General features: G+C 36.2%; 1 protein-coding gene across 1 annotated transcript; it reads left to right on the forward strand.

Moving 5' to 3' along the window:
* Nucleotides 1-1,778: 1,778 nt before the first annotated feature.
* LOC106908772 (uncharacterized) lies at nt 1,779-17,074 on the forward strand. The gene is made up of 6 exons (XM_014974979.2): nt 1,779-1,967; nt 5,977-6,127; nt 6,922-6,957; nt 7,495-7,643; nt 13,042-13,269; nt 15,048-17,074. The coding sequence occupies exons 1-6, from the start codon at nt 1,901-1,903 to the stop codon at nt 15,230-15,232; spliced, it is 816 nt and encodes a 271-aa protein (XP_014830465.2). The 5' UTR covers nt 1,779-1,900; the 3' UTR covers nt 15,233-17,074.
* The last annotated feature ends 349 nt before the right edge of the window (nt 17,075-17,423 follow it).

The following is a 17,423-nucleotide window of genomic DNA, read 5'->3' on the forward strand; positions in this document are numbered from 1 at the left end:
TACAAAGTAAAATACCAGTCCACTGAACACCACTGACCTTTGACTTACTTCAAGTGTTTTCCCCAGATGAGGGGTCTTAAGTAGAAATGTTGAATCATAATGCACAGTTTCCATGTTTGGTAAAAACTAAGCACACAAACACTGTTGAGCACAGTGGTGGAGGGCTGATGATTTGGTCTTGTTTTGCACCAGAACCTGTGCACTTTGAAGTTACTGAGCCAAACATGTGCTTTTGTACCAAAGGATTGTAAAGGCAAATGTTAATTAATCAATCAAAACTTTACAAATCCATAACATCATCATCTGGAATTTCCTAAATTGTTTAATGTCTTAGCAATCTTAATGTATGTAAATGAACAAGAATGATCTAAAAATAATCTTACAAATGATTCTGGTATTTAACACATTTAATAAATAAAAACAATTGTGAAGCTCATGGTGACAGCTTGTTGGAGTAGCTCTGTAGACTTTTGGTTGACGGATTACATGTTTGAACTATTACTCTGGTTTTGGATGCTGTGGAAGGACTTTTGCTCCTTTTTACTTTCAGACAGTGCAACGATGGCAACAAAAAAGTATTATTTTTACAAATAGGAACACCTAATCAGCATCTCAATAGATCAAATTATACCTGAACTCTAACTGCACTCCCAGAGGAGTTGAAAAGGAGGCTTTGTGGATGCAGAGCAGGACAAAAAGCAGAGAAAAAGGAAGGAAATTCAAACCGTCTAGTCCGTTAGTCATAATGTTAATAGACCATACAGTATATCCGATTCCAATGTTTTCCTGTCTGGCTTTCTAAATATATATTTAAAGAGAAGTGGCAAAAGCAGTTGTTAGCGGTGCCTGCCAACAACTGATTGTTCCATCCAGAACATGCTACTGTGGAATATAATCTCTCCTGCTTTGAAATTGAGCTGTTTGCATGCCATGATCATCATGAGACTGTCATACAACAGTCTTAGGTCAGAGGTATTACCAAATTTGTTGGAAGACTGACTGCTACTCCTTTCTTCCCACAGCGTCACTGTCCACAATTTGTGAGTGATGAATTACGTTTAATTTCCCTTTGGGACAAAGTCTGTCCGGATCAAATTGGCCCCGCCCCAGATCTTTAAATACATAATATCTTATAGACAAGTAGCTATGTGCTATTAATATTGACAATATTGTAATACTAATAAATATTTTATCAATATTTTTACCATAGCTTTTTTTTTCTCTATACTGCCAAATTACATCGATGTGAAATATGTTCAACATTAATTAATTTTAAGAACTACTCATTGAATAAAGACAAGTGCTTATTTACCATTTTAACAGTTTAATAGTTTTACCAATAAATTTAGCCACATCCGGCCCTGAGGACATTCATAATCTTGATATGGGCCAAATTGAAAATGAGTTTACTCTGCTGTGTGTGATTCCAAACTGTTGCATGTTATCACAGTATTTTATCTACACTTTACAAATTTACATATTTTTTGTTAAAGAAATAAATATTTAAAATACTACTCGAGCTATTTCAGATGTACTTTTTCTAAAAAAAAGAAAAAAAGTATCTTTATTTCATGTTTGTTATCTTATTTTTATTTTGGTTTGTTTCGGAAAGCTTCATGCTTCCCTCAGAGTCGCAGATTGTGTTGATGTTGCTTTATCTTGTCTTTTCTATATGTCTCTGAAAAATGGAGGCAAATATAATTTCTACATTTTCGCAAATAAGAGGACCCTCTTCCTTTCCTGAGCTACTTCATGCTCCACCCTGTGTGAGCGCTGAAGGCGGGCGGAGCTCTTTGGATACTCGCAGCAGTGGGTTCAGGACAGTAGACTTCCTCCTTCAGTCGGTGAGGTGGAGGAGACAGTCAGCTTCAGCACGGGTTCTGGGATAATAAAAGCAGCCATGGTGCCAGGCGTGCCCTGTGTAGTCGTGTTGGTCATCTGTGCCTCCATGTCCATCTCTGTCTTTGGTGAGTGTGACTGTTTAACTTGATAAACCGTCGCCGCTTTCTGACAGCTGGTTAGCCGCAGAGGTTAGCTTCAGGCGGGGTCTCGCCTGAAGCACACTTCGGGACGACGTCAACCTACCGTCCCTTAATTAGAGGCTGACAGTCTCTAAAAAAGGTTATTTATTATGGCATTTTGTTAACACTAAAACGTTTTTCTTTAAATTATTTGTTTCAGCAAACTAAAGGAATGCCAACCAATATAATCACTTTAATGCGGGTTTGGTAGTTGTCGAACTTTTAAGCAAAGTAATTTATCCACAAAGTGGTTGTTTATATATTTTATGTATTTATATGATTTATTTAGTTAAAACAAATTGGGGAAAACATTAACCAGCACTTTACTTTTACGGGAAAGGTAGGGGCCGCTTTCCTTGTTTGTGATTGGATCCAATCCCCTGGCAACAGAATGTATGTCACTTCCCGTCTGTCTAAAACCAGAATATGCTTCAAGTTAATGTTGACGAGTTTATTACAGAATTAGAGAAAATGTATGTGTTGCGTATTTATTTTTGTAATAAAACATGAATTGTATGTAAATGATACATATTTATTGTTAGTGAAAGTGTTCTTATTTACATCTAAAATAAAATCAATCAAACTAACAAACAGTCAACATATTGAACCAAGCTTTCATTTCTGGTTATAGTGAAATAAATTCAAAGCACTTTTTCACTTGGAAACCATATCTGCTCTTCAACATATGTAATCTTCTAGTTTGAACATCCACAAATTTATTTAGTCATCTGTTTATCTACCTCAACATATTTGAGTTGAATTAAACAGAAGAATCATTATGCATGTATGAATGCGTATGTGTGGTTTTGGTTCAGACTCTCTGAGCCCATCAAATACTGCTACAGATATAAAGCCTAGCCATTATCAAGTAGGCTATTTCAAGGTACCACTTACATTACGTAGTGTGGTTATATTGGTAAAGAGCATACAATTACTGCTTGAAGCAATACTTTTAAATATCATGTTATTAATTGAAAGTCTCATGGAACTAACAATACAAAAATAGTTCCAAGATCAAAAGCAGCAATCCCATGCACACTTTCAGTTTCTCTGAAAGTAGGCCTCATAAACAGCTATTAGAATTTATCCCCATGTGGTAAGGAAAACATAAAATGTAGTTATTTTGATAGCGTGCAAGTTTAAGAACAAAATAGAACTTGCTGAAAAACTCCCACAAAGTTTTGCATGTCTTTACAGGGCATTTATAAAGTACTCATTCATGTTTAACCTTTCCATTCTTTTTTATTTTTTTTGTCACACTGCAGCCACAAACCTCAGTGAATTTAATTTGGAATTTTATGTTGCAGACCAATACAAAGTAATGCTGAATTGTTAAGTGGAAGATGCGTTTGGTGATTTTTAAACATGCCTTGCAAATTCAAATCTCAAAGGTGTGGTAACCATTTGTATAAAGCTCCCCTGAGTTAGAGCAAGTCGTTCAGCATTATTCTCTTTTTTTCACTCTAATTGAAAAATAGCTCAAAGTCAGCCTGATTAGATGGACAGTGCTTGAACATCAATTTTCTTATTGGAAGGTAAACTTCATCCATAAGCCAAAGGCTTTTGGCAGCTTTTGAAAGGTTGTCTTCCAGGCGTGATCAATATTTGGTTCTAGCTATCTTCCTACGAACTCTGACCAGTTTCCCTTCTCTGCATCCTTATGATATGAGTCTACATTATAGATATGGTGTGTTCAGGATTGTGTGCAGTGATGGTTTTCTGTCACACATTTTGTTTGCATTAGTGCCTCAAAGTTATCCTTTGGTTTGATTTGACTGGAGCACATTTTTCTGAGTTTTCATGTGTCCCGTAATCCAGAAGTTTTCAGGTGTGGGAGAGCTATTGCCCATAAACATGATCACACTTCCTTGTTTTTTTATTTTTCATTTTGCTTGACTCAGACCAGTGATCTCAAACTCCAGTCCTCAAGGGCCAATGTGATGCAACTTTTAGATGTCTCTCTGCTTCGTCACACCTGGCTCCAATATTAGCTAATTAGCAGAGCTCTGTAGAGCTTGACTACATGCTAGTGAGACATTTTCAGTGTTTAGTTCAAGTGTGTAGGACGCATCTAAAAGTTGCAGGACTCTGCCCCTCGAGGACTGCAGTTTGAGATCTACTCATTTTGCCTGGCATAGACTTGGTGAAGTTAGCTAAATGTTTAAAGTTACTTATTCTGCTTTATTTATTTCTTGTCAGAGCTGTGGAGGAGCAGCATGTAAACGAGCGTGATTAACAGCAGTAACTGCTGGTTCTGGTTGGTTGTTTCTAGTTAGCACTGGGAGAAGGCAGATGATTTTTTTTTTCCTCAGATTATATGCCTTGTACCATACTGTGACAACATAGTGGTAGTTTCAACAAATATGTAAAATAAAACTATTTTTCATAAAAGTTATGTACTGCAGCTTTAAGAAAATGCTGCTTAATTTTAAGACATGATAGGAATGTTTGCTCTTAATGCACACACACACACACACACCCCCCCCCCCCCACACACACACACACACACACACACACACTCACTCCTACCCTGTCCTCTGCCGACAACAGCCTGGAAACCCCAACTTCCTCAACGCCCTGTCACTATGGAGACTCACTGATCTGAGGGACCTGAAGTTCCCCTTTTTGTCATTTCACAAACTCCTATTCATTTTTACTCGGGGGGGTTATATAAAAGAGAACAGCTGAGTATCTCCCCAGTAACTGTATTAAAATATTCATTTTCAAGGTAAAATGTACCGGATCTGTTGTTTAGACAGGTTTCATGTTGTTTCAACATGCATGTAAGGCCAGTCTAACCTGCGAGGGTTGTTTAAATTTGTTTTTCAATTCAGCTCACTTTAATTTAGTTTTCTATGAAGTGTCAGTTTGGTGCTAAATGTAAATTCAAAACACTTTACTAGTTTAATTGATCATGTTGACTGGGTTGATTTCAGGATTATTTTTTTTCTTTCCTAAGGTGATTAACAGGATATGTTTAACCAAATCAAACTGTATTATAAACATATAAAGAAAATGTTCAAGAAGATGGTTAAATTGATAATTCTAATAAAGGATTTTTAAAATCCGATATAAATGAATAAGCCTTAAAGAATATGGTGACCCAATGTAGACATTTTAAGTAATTGCACATTCAAGGGAAGCCTTATTGGTGTTTGTAAATTCATGCTAATTTTTAAAATGTCTTTCAAAAGTTGTTTCTTTGCAAGTAAAATAGTTGTTTCTTTGTTAGTGTACCATATGTGCTTATCTTTGTCAACAAAAGGCATTTAAATCAGTTATGGTATTTCTTTTGTCTTATGGCAGATAAAATAATTTCAGTGTCCCTTTGGGTACTCTTTAAAATATATTTGTTTACAATAACCATGTAAAGCTTGACTGAAAACTGCACCCTCTAAGCAAATCAAGTTAAATTGACTCCATTTAGAGGATTATCATTGCCATCGCTTTTGCCTGCAAACCTGTTCCAACAGGATGTTGTGTGTTGTGACTCTTTTAACTGGTGCAATATGGTGCTGATGCTAGCTGAAACCTGAACTCCATGACCTGCAGTTTGCTAATTTTGTTAAATCGTGATCATTTTATTCAATGTCAACGTGTAAGCAATTAGTAAACTTGAGGATTTTATTATTCTACCATGTTTTAACGTGTAAGATCATAGCTCTTCTACTTTAAAGGGTTTAAATCAAGAAAAATAAAAATGACTTTTATGTGGATATCAGAGCTACAAACTGTTCCAGGCCACATGTAAAAAACATTAACTCAATCGTTAATGAGTTTCAATGCTACGAAATTTAACCATTTAGTCACTCATGTAGATGCCTAGAAGCATGACCGTTTGCCCTTTTTTGTGAATGAATAGTTTAAAACCCATCATGTATTTAACTTACCTCATTGCATCCAGTATATTTGCACATGAATTCTAATAAATTTCTCTTGGTGTCTTCTCCTGCAGCACTTGACTGTAAATCATACAGGGATTCATACAATCTCTACCACATGTCTAAAGAATGCAAATGGGGATCATTTTGCTGTGGTACCTGTACAAGCAGAGATTGCTGTTTTGATTTAAATCGAAAACTCACTGAACGCGCTCAAGAAAGATGGTAGGTGATTTCATTTTTCTTTATATCTTCATATATCAATTCACAGTGTATATAAATGGGGAGCGAGTTGTTCCAGTAATTGTCATTTTTCATTAGACGTAACCTTTTGATTTTGGTAATTGAGAATCTGAATCTTGAAAATGGTACACAAAAAGTTGGACATTCTATTACTTAAAAAAATACATTTTAAAGATATTTGATATTTCCTATTTCTTCTTTACAAATAAGCACAGGTGATTTTTCAGATCAATATAAATGAGTATGTGTGGGAGTCAAAAGATGTCAACAATTTAAACAACCAACTTATGCTTATTTTTAAGTAATATTGTTAAGAATATCAGTAACATGTCATTAGCAGTGTTATTAAATTGGTTTCGATTTTGAGAGGAAAAAAAATAAAATATTTTTTATTTCAGTCGTTTTGCCAAAAATAACCAAAAGTTTCATATAATCAACATTTAGCCCAATTTCCACCAATTGAAACTGGCAAAACAGAAAACATGTAAATAGTGTAAATGTTAATGTCCTTTAAAGATGGTCTCCCCTTTAAGTCCTGTGGTTATTTTATTTGATTATAACTGCTTATCTTTAGTGTGGCATATGTGCTTCTCTTTGTCAATGTGCTGTTGACACAAATATGTTTTACTGCAGAGGGACAAATGAAGGATCATCTTACACTAAAATAAAAAAGCATGGATATAGAAAGTAACGTCAAACATTGGTTTTGTGTTTGCCGTGGCAGCTAAAGAGGATTGCTCTCGTTTATTTTTTTCTGAATTTTCCTGTTGTTGCAGTGATGACAATTTGGCAAGTTGGGGAAATATGGATAGGTAAGTTTGTATACATTTTCATGCAAAAAAAAAAAAAATCTATGAATTTTTTTTAAAGAATAAATTACATCAAAAATATTGTTAATTTTGACAATCAAAGTCTGATTGTAAGTGTACAAAACAAACATGACGCAGGAGCCTTGAGAACCACTTTCAGAACAAAATGACTTGATATTGTAGCTTTCTGAATAAATTCTCTCTCACAATGTTTTTGAGGACTTTGAGGCAACTCTTCTTTATAGTTCTGCTTGAGTTTATTGGTGGTTGCAGATTTGTGTTTAAACCAGGCGGTCTTGGTGACTTAGCCCTAGAAAATTTCACACCTTCTTTTGGTTTGGTTCGCTTCAAATCTGCACGCTTGGAAGCACCACAAACCACCTAAACAGTTTCTCACTGCAGAGTATTGCTTAATAACGATCTCGTGGACATGAGAATGATGCAACATTACTAAAAGACAGAGAGAAAGAATCGGATTTCTGCTGAGAGATTATGTAATCATTGATGTCTGTTTTTCTGTCATCTTTTTCATTTTTTTAGTGATGACAAATTCCATAGGGAGTTCAGGGATTCCTCATATGTGGTCATGATTACTGGTATCGTGGGCTCCATCCTTTTTCTTCTTCTCCTCGTCTGCTGCTGCGTCTGTCCCTGCTGCTGTATTTACAAGATGTGCCGAAGGCCGCAGCGTAAGTAGTTCTCCGGAAACACCTGATTCACTTATGGCTTGTATTAAGTTTATTCAGTTTTGGAATTGGTTTTCTGAATGAAAACACAAACTAAAAAGCTACAGATACCTGATTTGACTTCCACCTTATAAATATGTAAATCTTAAATACCACTCTTCTTTCAGGACTGTACACTAATTTTAACTTTTTCAAGAGGTGTGCCAACCCTTTTTCATTGGGTACACCTGGCTTTTTTTACATATTGGAGCAAAAAATTGATTTGGAGCAGAAAATCTGAATTCTTCTTCAAATGTGACCTTCTCAAAAATAAGATCACATTTGCGATCTAATTGGTTACATACGCGCACTATAGATCAATGCATTTTATTATTATTTCTAAGATATTCAGTATCAATTTACTATTTGCACCTGTAAATTATTAACAATCATCCTTAAAAGCACAATTGATGAAATCTTTGCTGGACCTTGTTCCTTCTATGCCCTAAACTTAACCAAATACTATTCGGTGATTATTATAATCTTTATCTTGTCATGTAAAAATTTTATTATAAATTGTGTTTGCTAAGTTTGGATGGTAAACGTACATTACTTTCTTTTCCAGAAGTAGCTGCAACCTATAAGCTGTTGCTCGTTGTTAATAATAATAATAATAATAATAATTAATATTACCCAACACATTAACATATCCAACTAGCTAAAAAACCTAAATGGAGATTGGGCTTATAATGTGTTGACATTTTGCAGGCATTTGCTGCAGTGTCTGCATCGTGCTGCTGCACACATGTAGGCTTCCTGCACACAACCAGCAAGAAACGCACTAGAGCTGCCGACTGTTTGCGAGCCTGTCAGTGCATGTAGTGGTGTGGCACCTGGCTTGAACACAGTCAGAAGAAAACTTGCACTTGTGGTTTTCAGTGTATTTGAATGTAAGATGGAACATCAGGGGACTCATTTCAGGACGTGTGGCCCACCCACCACCTGACTTCCATTACAGAAATAGCACAGACGTGACATCGAGGGGCAAGCTGAGCAGAGGTTCATGAAGCCTGATGTTCTTTTTAGTCATCATCCTTTTGGATTATGACACATTCAGTCGTCAAAGATAATTACTGCTTGTGGTTTGAGCCAAACTCGATACTGTTGCTTGTTTTCTTGCTTTAGTAAATTTGCTTGCTGCCTTTTGAGAAGTATATCGAAGCATGCATAGTATCTCAAACAGTGTTTTCATTTTACAGATTTATACAGTTTTTGCTTTTGTCACACTTCTGTTTAAGATCATAAAACTGATTTTTGGACTTACAAAGATGAGCTAATTAAAGGCAAGAAGCAATTTTCAAATAATAATTTCTTGTATTAATGAGATGATAAGCTGCCTAATCTATGTGGCCTTGTGTGAAAAAGAAATTGCCCTCTTAATCTAGCTGATTCTCCCAGTCTTGGCAGCAACAACTGTCCTCAAGGGTTGGCGATAGCTGCCACGTATCTTTTACTTAAAAACCTTAAGTAATCAAACTGGCCTTGGACAATTCTCCTGCTGCAGAACCTAAATGTGCTTGAGCAGAAAGTCATAACATTACATCCAGGATTCAGGATTTAGGATTTTCTGGTAGAGAGCAAAATTCATGGATCAATAGTGAAAAGTTGTCCAGTTCCTGAAACAACAAAGCAGTCCCAGAGGAGCTACCGCCGCCATGTTAGGCTCTCAGTGTGATGCTTCTTTTCCAATATGCTGTTACTTTTACTCCAGATGTAAAAATAATATATACCTTTTAAAAGGTTATTCCTTTTGTCTTACATTTGCACAAAATGTATTTCCAAAAGTCTTCAGAATCATCAAGAATCTGGAATGCGGATCTTGGCTGCAGCAGGAGGAATTTTGTTTGGCAGGCCGCTTCTGGGAAAGATCACGACCGTTCCATGTTTCCTTTGTTTATGATGCAACTGTGATTTGCTGGGGTCACAGAAACCTAGGAAAGACTTTGATTATTGGGTTTCCTCAGATGTATGAATTTGTGATATCTTCATATTTGCTAGGTTATTTTTAAATGATTTGGCAGAGAAGTGTTTCTTCTCTAAGTCCAATAGAGAAATTGAACTAAGCTTTCCAGAAAATAGTTGCTTTGGATTTCATCTTATAATAGAAGTAGTCTGTTGAAAACAGCTTTTTGTGACATTCAGTTTTTGTAACTCTGGAAAATTTATGTGCAACTATAAAGTAAATGACAGAAGAGATCTGAAATGCCATTATTTTTTACAGCATGGTATTTCAATATTCATCCAAGTCTGAATGAATATGGAAAAAGAAAAATGGAGTACAGAAAAATATTTGATTTTCCAGATTTTTTTTTATTTTACTTTTATCTTCAGTTTTTTTAAAAGGACTGAAGTGTAACGGTAAATAATTTCAGAGTTATGTAAACTGATTTAAATTTAGATGATGTGCTTTATCTTTGAACTGCCACATCACTCCTAGACTTCTTCTGGGCCGTGACGAAACGCCAAACTAAAACTGCTGTGGTTTTGAATTTCTACAAGCAAAATAGAGGCAGAAGTTCACAAACTGTTTTACAGAAACTGTCTCTATTCTGGAATAATCCAGTCCATACATGACAGGTGAAAGGGTTACATAATTTGAACTAGAGCAGCCAGAAAACATTCTCTCTAAACCAGGTCCAGTATTGTTGTTTGTTGAATTGCGGATTGAAGCAATGTCTGTTTAAGGGGATCAAGGTGAATGCTTGTTTACTTCCTAATATTTTGAAATGAAATGTGTAGAGACTCTAGTATTAAAACCGCTGATGAATTGCTAGAAAGTAGGGGTGTGCCGATCGATCGGTCACCGATCATAATCGGGCCGATTTTCGTGAAAAAGTGCATGATCGGTGATCGGCGATCATTGGCTCTTGTTGCCGATACCGATCATCTCATTTCGCAGCCTGCCTGTGCAGCTGGTCTCCTCTTTCCTTCACGCTGCGCAAACGCGCAGCAACAAATCCTAAGCGATGTGTAACTATAACGCACTGAGTGAATGGGGAAGTTTGCGTGTTGCGGCGGAAAATTGAAGCACGTCAAAATGCATCAACACAACGAAGCTAATACGACATAAAAACAATGCCATACTTGACGGAGGTTGGCTACATCGAGGCTCACTGCAGTAAAAAAGACATACGGAGGATCAGATAGCAGGTAAAGCAGCGCACAGCTACAAACACTCACCCGGATTAGCATGACGGTCAGAAAGCTAAACAAATAACCTGGAAAATTATTTAAGTCTTCGAGCTGCGATGTAAGACGCTGGTTCTGCTCTCGCTGTTGAACCGCTGCTACGCTACAGGTAGTAATATTTCACAGACGGAGCTTCGCTTCTGCTCCACCTGGTAGTGACTCTCACACCGAACCTCTGCTTAAAGCTGCAGCATCTAACTTAAAAAATAAATTTTACATACTATTAAAACTTTCGCTGTCCTAACATGAGACAGATAATCTCTAAAAAAATAATCAATCTCCTCCCTGATCTGCATAATTACTCCGCTCAGTCAGAAACAGCCAATCAGAGTTAGCAGTAATCAGCTAGCCGCCATGCTAACAGGAAGTTTTCATTCTGTAACTCTGGATTGTTTATTGTAATGGAACCTGTTTTTGCCTTTGAATGTTAAGTTTTATACTTGAATTTTTTTGGCAATGTTGAGAGGTTTTATTTTGGCTCTTTGCATTATTTAGCCTCTTCAGAGCCTTCATATGTTTTCAGTCTGTTAAAGATAGTATTATCAATAGCAGTACAATTTGCACAATGCCTGTTCGGAATAACAAGTTTTTGTCTAAATTAAGGTGAATTCATGGTTCCTTTTTCCACATAATGTAACTGGTAGTGTTTATTATAAAAAAAAAAATAAAATAATTATGTGATCGGTATCGGTGATCGGCCCTCATGGGTGATCGGTATCGGTATCGGGAGGAAAAAACCTGATCGGCACATCTCTACTAGAAAGCTCTTTACCTAAAATGATTGTTGCACTGTAGCTGCTGTTACTACCATCTATTTGTCTGCTTTTAAACATTTTTTTTTGAAAACGATTGATATCTTTAGCAGAAAGTTGAGTGCTACAAGCACAGTAAGGGTTGAAAATTCCCTTGTTTAGTCCTTTTATAAGATTTACTGAAAATAAAGAGTATTCTTGATGAAAAATGTGTGATGAAACCTTCAAGTTTTGTCTCAACATTATTTTAGTAATACAATGGCAATACACTTGTAGGTTTTTACTGAATTAAAGTATATAACTACTATGATTCACAAGTACATAATTTTCCGTGCTAGCGTGGCATGTGGTTTCTTTCGCGAAATGCTCCACAAGGCTGATCCCAGACATGTAGATCTGGCGCTAAACATTTGATATTAAGGTTTAATCGCAGTTGTTGTTTGGCTCTGACCAATTGGATTTTTGTACTGTTGCAGAGGTGTTTGTTTTTAATTTTAGACGTACTGATAGTATTTTTTCTTAAAAAGCCCCTAAACTATATTTACTTCCAGCAGATTAAGTAGATAAACAATCGTATGTTCAGACGTTGTAGAGAAGGATAGGGAACCACAAGACTAAAAAAATGCAACACAGAAAATATAAAAAGCTACTACTTTTAAAAAAACAACAAAAAAACAGTTACTACCGTTTTTTAAGCATAAAACACAAGTAAGCCCGACAATGTGGCTTTCTGGCCCTGCCTTCTGGGATCAGATACAGGAATGTTCAGTCTGAGTCATTGCTTCCATGTCAACCATTGAGGGGAAACCTCAAGAACTGTTGACGTCACTTACAGGAAGTGGTTGGGAAGATGCCCACCCTTTCTTTAAAGGAATGATATAGACATTTTCTTCATTGCACCCATGTCTTCAAGCAGAAATAGTGTGATGAGGTTTCTTTTCATTATAGATGTGGATTTGTCAGTTTTTCTTTTTGAAGAATGACTTGTATTCAGTGGACGACCTAAACTTTTGTTCTTTTGATATTCATGTTTTATGCTCACTTATAAAGCATCATCTCTCGGAGTCTTTCTAAAAAAAATCTTTATCAGCTTTAACGAGTATAAGAACACTCCTTATGCCAAAATAATGATAAAAGATTTGGTTATTCTCAGATGTGAACGAGATAAGATTCAAATAAATTCATGGTGCTATAAACATGTTGTGGTGTCAGTTGATGGGCGTAGTTATGTGTTTTATCTATTGTAACTTTTCCATGTTAGGAACAACTTTTGACTTGTCAGATTTAGTGAAATCAGTTGACTTTTTTTTATCTAAGCAGTGCCTTAGATTGTGTGTCTTTCCTACTGAATCCTGCTATGAGAATCGTGCATTTTAGTTTTGTCAGACATTCATCATCCTTGCTTGTGGGTTTTCTTGCAGCTGTGGTTGCTACTACCACCCATACCACAGTGGTGACCTCTGCTCCTCAGCAGTACCCCCAGCAGCCAATGTCAGTGCCTGGACAGCCCCAGCCCTACCAGGCGACCCAGTATCCACCCTACCAGCCCATGCCAGTTCAGCCTGGCTATGGAACACAACCCATGGCTACCTCGCCCTATAAAGGACAGGCGTTCACCCCAGGACCACCACCACCTTATCAAGAAGCCAGTGAGTGTGAATTGTTACTTGAGTCCAGATGAATAAGAAAAGCCCGGAAGATGGCCACATGTTTGCGGCTGTCTTAAATAAATCCAGTCTACATTATTATTTTTTTTTTAAATCTACAACTGTCATGCAGATGTTATCACATATCTAAAATTACACAAGAGTATTTAGTCAGGTTTTTTTCTCAGTGTAGTATTTGTCGCTTTATAGCTATATGAGATTTCTCAATTTCTGCTGCCGTCAGGTTAAAATTTCCTCTGAACAACTTTCTTCGAGTGTAAGCAGTGATCCAGAGGATAAATATTTCATTAATGTACTGTCTGGTCTGCAGTAAAGCTAGTATGACGGTGACTAAGCATCTTTTTCAGGGACTGGAAACTAAATGCAAACATTTATTCTGCAATAGAGTGAAAAACGCACTAACAATAAAGCTATTTTAATGGCAATAGTAACACACTTATTTGTAACCACATTTAGCAGATTAAAATATTTTCAAGTTTTGTTCAAAATGCACAAAGGAATAAAAAAAATGTAATTTGGTCTCATTATTGTGAAACTAGTTTGCATATAAAAAGACACATTACCTGTTTTTCACTGATTGGTTGTCAATTAGGACTGCCAAATTTATTACATTTTTGAATTCTGAAATTTATATAAAGTTCCTTAATTGTGTAGATTTTCTTGTAAACCGTTTAGGTTTTCCTTACAAAACCTTTTCAGAATAGCCTGTTGTTGATTTGGCCCGTCATCTCTGAAAGAGCGGATGTAACTAAGTCAGGTTTGTAGGTCTTCATGGATTTGTTCACCTTTTCAGCTCTGCCCACATTTTTTTAATGGACTGAGTTTTTTCTTTCTGATCTCAATGCTAAAACATTGTCCAGAAGCCACAAGGTAACTACTAATTTGGCTGTATGCTTAGAGTCCTTGCGGATGTGGAAGATGATCTGTGCCCAAGCTTTAACTTTCTGACTGATATCTTTAGATGTTGCACCAATATTTCCTCATAATGTTCTTTATCTATTGTATGAAATAGATAAAATAGATCTATTTATTTTCTATTTGCCATCTATTTTATGAAGTTTACCAGCAGAAGCAGCAAAACACCCACACAACATGATGCTGCAAAAATAAAAATCTATGTCCTGGAGTGTATTTGCAAATGTATCTTGCTTTTAAAAAATGGCTTTTGGGTTGGTGTTTACACTTGAAAGCTCCATTGATAAAACAGCACTTTGCACCAATCTAATGGTTGAATAACTAGTAGATTAAAAACAGAAAATATTTTTGTTGTTGAGCTCATATGTCTCAAAGTCAAATTCATTATTTTAGTAGCAAAGAGGGTGTTTGAATTAAACATGTTGCTTAATTTGTCGGTTATATGGTTTTTGATGAAAATTTGATAAACTGTGAATAACTAATTACAGACCCTGCAATTATCTTAATTAAAAGTTCCACCAGTACTTAAAATGCATCAATAAATATGCCTTCATTTAACTCAAATGTTGCGATAACTTGCAAAATCAGCAAAAAGGTTTTGCATGAAATCAGCACAAACGTTTTTGCTGATTTTGCAAGACTTGTCTGCTTTTGTGTCATCTTGTTACTCCAGAATAGCAGGAGAGGAGGTGGATTAACTACTAGGTTATGTTTGAGGTTTTTTTTTTTTTTTTTAAGTAAAAGGAAACGGATAATTTCTGTTTATTGAATGTTGCAAACCTCTCTTGTGGTTAAAGGATATTTCTGGCCCATTCATTCTTATGCTTTTTCCCTTCTATTTCCAGTCGGTCCAGCCTACCCTCCCAGCCAGCCCATGCCTTACAGCCAGGCTGCGTACAACCCCGGACAGCCAGCGTATCCTCTACATCCTCCCACCTACCCACAGCCAAACGCTCCATCCTCTCACGCGGACTTCCTGGCACAGCCTGCATACAACCCAGATTATGTTGCACCACCCACAACCGGGTAAAAGTACTTCGTACCATAAATAAACTACAACGTTCCTGACATAGGCAGAACATGAAGAGAAAGTGTTCATTCCTTTAGTTGGATGGTAAACGTGACAATGTAATATAATGTTGAGCATCTGTTGTGTTCAGTTGTCTCGAAGTACAACGTGTTGATGCCCTTTGACTTGTTTTGCATAGACATTCAGCATGCATTCCTACATATGTGTAAACGTCTGATTTCAGTTTGTTTGTGGCTCCTTACACATCTTGGGGGAATAAAACATGAAGCCCTGTCTGACTTGAGTTTTTAAAGTGCGTAGAAATCTTTCAGCTTTATGAAGATGCCTCAAAACTTCCTGTTTGCCTTTTAAGTCCAGCTGAACCTACTGGACTCCATTCACCTTCAGAATTTGACTAAGGTGCTTTCATGTCTATGCTCAACACCTCAAATATCTGCCAGGTTCCTGCAGAAGTTCTTTAAACTTTTTCTGTCTTGTCATACTCTTGTTTTTATAATGTTTTAAAAAGTGTGTATTAGTTTTTAATACACTGCTGACATACTTTTTTTTTCTAAGCATTCTTTATAAAAGGGAACACTGACTTTGTCATCAGTTAGGAAAATGTTATTAAAAAAAACAATAGCTTATAAGTGGTAGAGGTCATAGGCTTTGGTTTTTATTACAGTTGCACCAATAAATCATCCAGTCAATAAATCGGCTTGGATTTACTTCGCTTTGGGAGATCTGTGATTGGCCGATACTCGCATGTTCATCCCCTCCTGTCTACCGATCTTATCTGCCTGTGCCGTGAGAGTAACTTGACTGACAGACACACCTCTGAGGTCATGTTTGCAGTTTACAATAGTCGCCCCACTGTTGCCAACTTGGGGACCTTCTTGTTATATTTAGCAGGATTTCAGACTTCAGAAACTAACGGAAATCGGATCCAAAATTGAAATCGGTAGGTCGGGCTTTTTCGGCCAGAAAACTGCAACTAGTGCACCCTTAGTTTTTATTGATTGTCAAATGTACATCTGTACACTTTTGCATCTGCAGCTTCATTTAGTGTCATTCAGGTCTTTTCTGTTCAGTCTCCTACACATTTAGACTAAACCAAAAAGGGGAAATGTTACATTTTTGAAATGCAAGACACAAATGTGCCTTCATAGCAAGGTTGTGGAACCCAGATGAACATGTCCTGGCTTTGAAAAGTTTTTCTTTTGAACTGTTTATTATTTGAGCGCACCTTATAGTAATTTATTGTAATTTTCATTTCAAACAATGTATCCTGTTTACATAAATAATTACTTCATGTCTGTCATTTAGACATTCAGATTAGAGATTAATACATTTTATTTGAACTCAAATTACACTAAAATGGTTTACTTCAATAAAATATCCATGTACCTTAATTGAACAACTTGATTTATGAATAGTTGATGCTTTTTTTTTGTATTTCCTGCGAAATTTTGTGTGTTTTCCTTGTTCTGTTGTCACTAAAAAGCTCAACTGTTTTTGCCATTTACTCAAGTCATTTGAAAATGTGTTTTTTACTTTCATTTTTTTAAAAGAAAAACAAGTTCTTGGTTTGCCTTTTCTCGCTGGGTATTTTTTAGTTTTTCAGATTTGTTTGAGTTATTGTCACTGGGGAAAAAAAAAACAGTTTAGGTTTTACTGTTTTTCATCTTGTGATCCAAAATATTTTCCTTGTCGTATGTAAATATGTACCATTTATTTTACAGACTTTCATAAAATATATTTTTCCTGCTTCCATCTGGTTATTTAAATTCACTTTCAGTGAAAGGGTTAATGTGTAAGGCATTTAAATATTTTGGAAAATAAAAGTGAGGAAGGAAAAGGAAAGATGGGTGTTATGTTCTTATATTTAAATATTGCAACAACCACTGTTGTTGCAATCACAGCTGCAGATCTTTTTTGGTGTATTCTTACCGGATCCACATATCTAAGCACTAAAACTTCTGTTCAGTCTCCTCTGAAAAAGAAAGTTAGTTTGCGTAGAGTTTATCTATAATCACCAATTTTCAAATCTTACTAAAGATTTTTAATTGAATTTATGTCTGGACTTTGACTGGGACATTCTAACATGATTATTTCTTTTATCTAAACTTTCCCACTGTAGCTTTGGAGGCATCTCATGTGTTTTGCAGCCTCCAGTAGGATTTCGCCCAGTATTCCCTCGTCTTTAGCTCCA

Source organism: Poecilia mexicana, unplaced genomic scaffold (assembly GCF_051168715.1).
Source record: "Poecilia mexicana isolate PSO_F unplaced genomic scaffold, ASM5116871v1 scaffold_5, whole genome shotgun sequence".
Classification (NCBI taxonomy): Eukaryota; Metazoa; Chordata; class Actinopteri; order Cyprinodontiformes; family Poeciliidae; genus Poecilia; species Poecilia mexicana.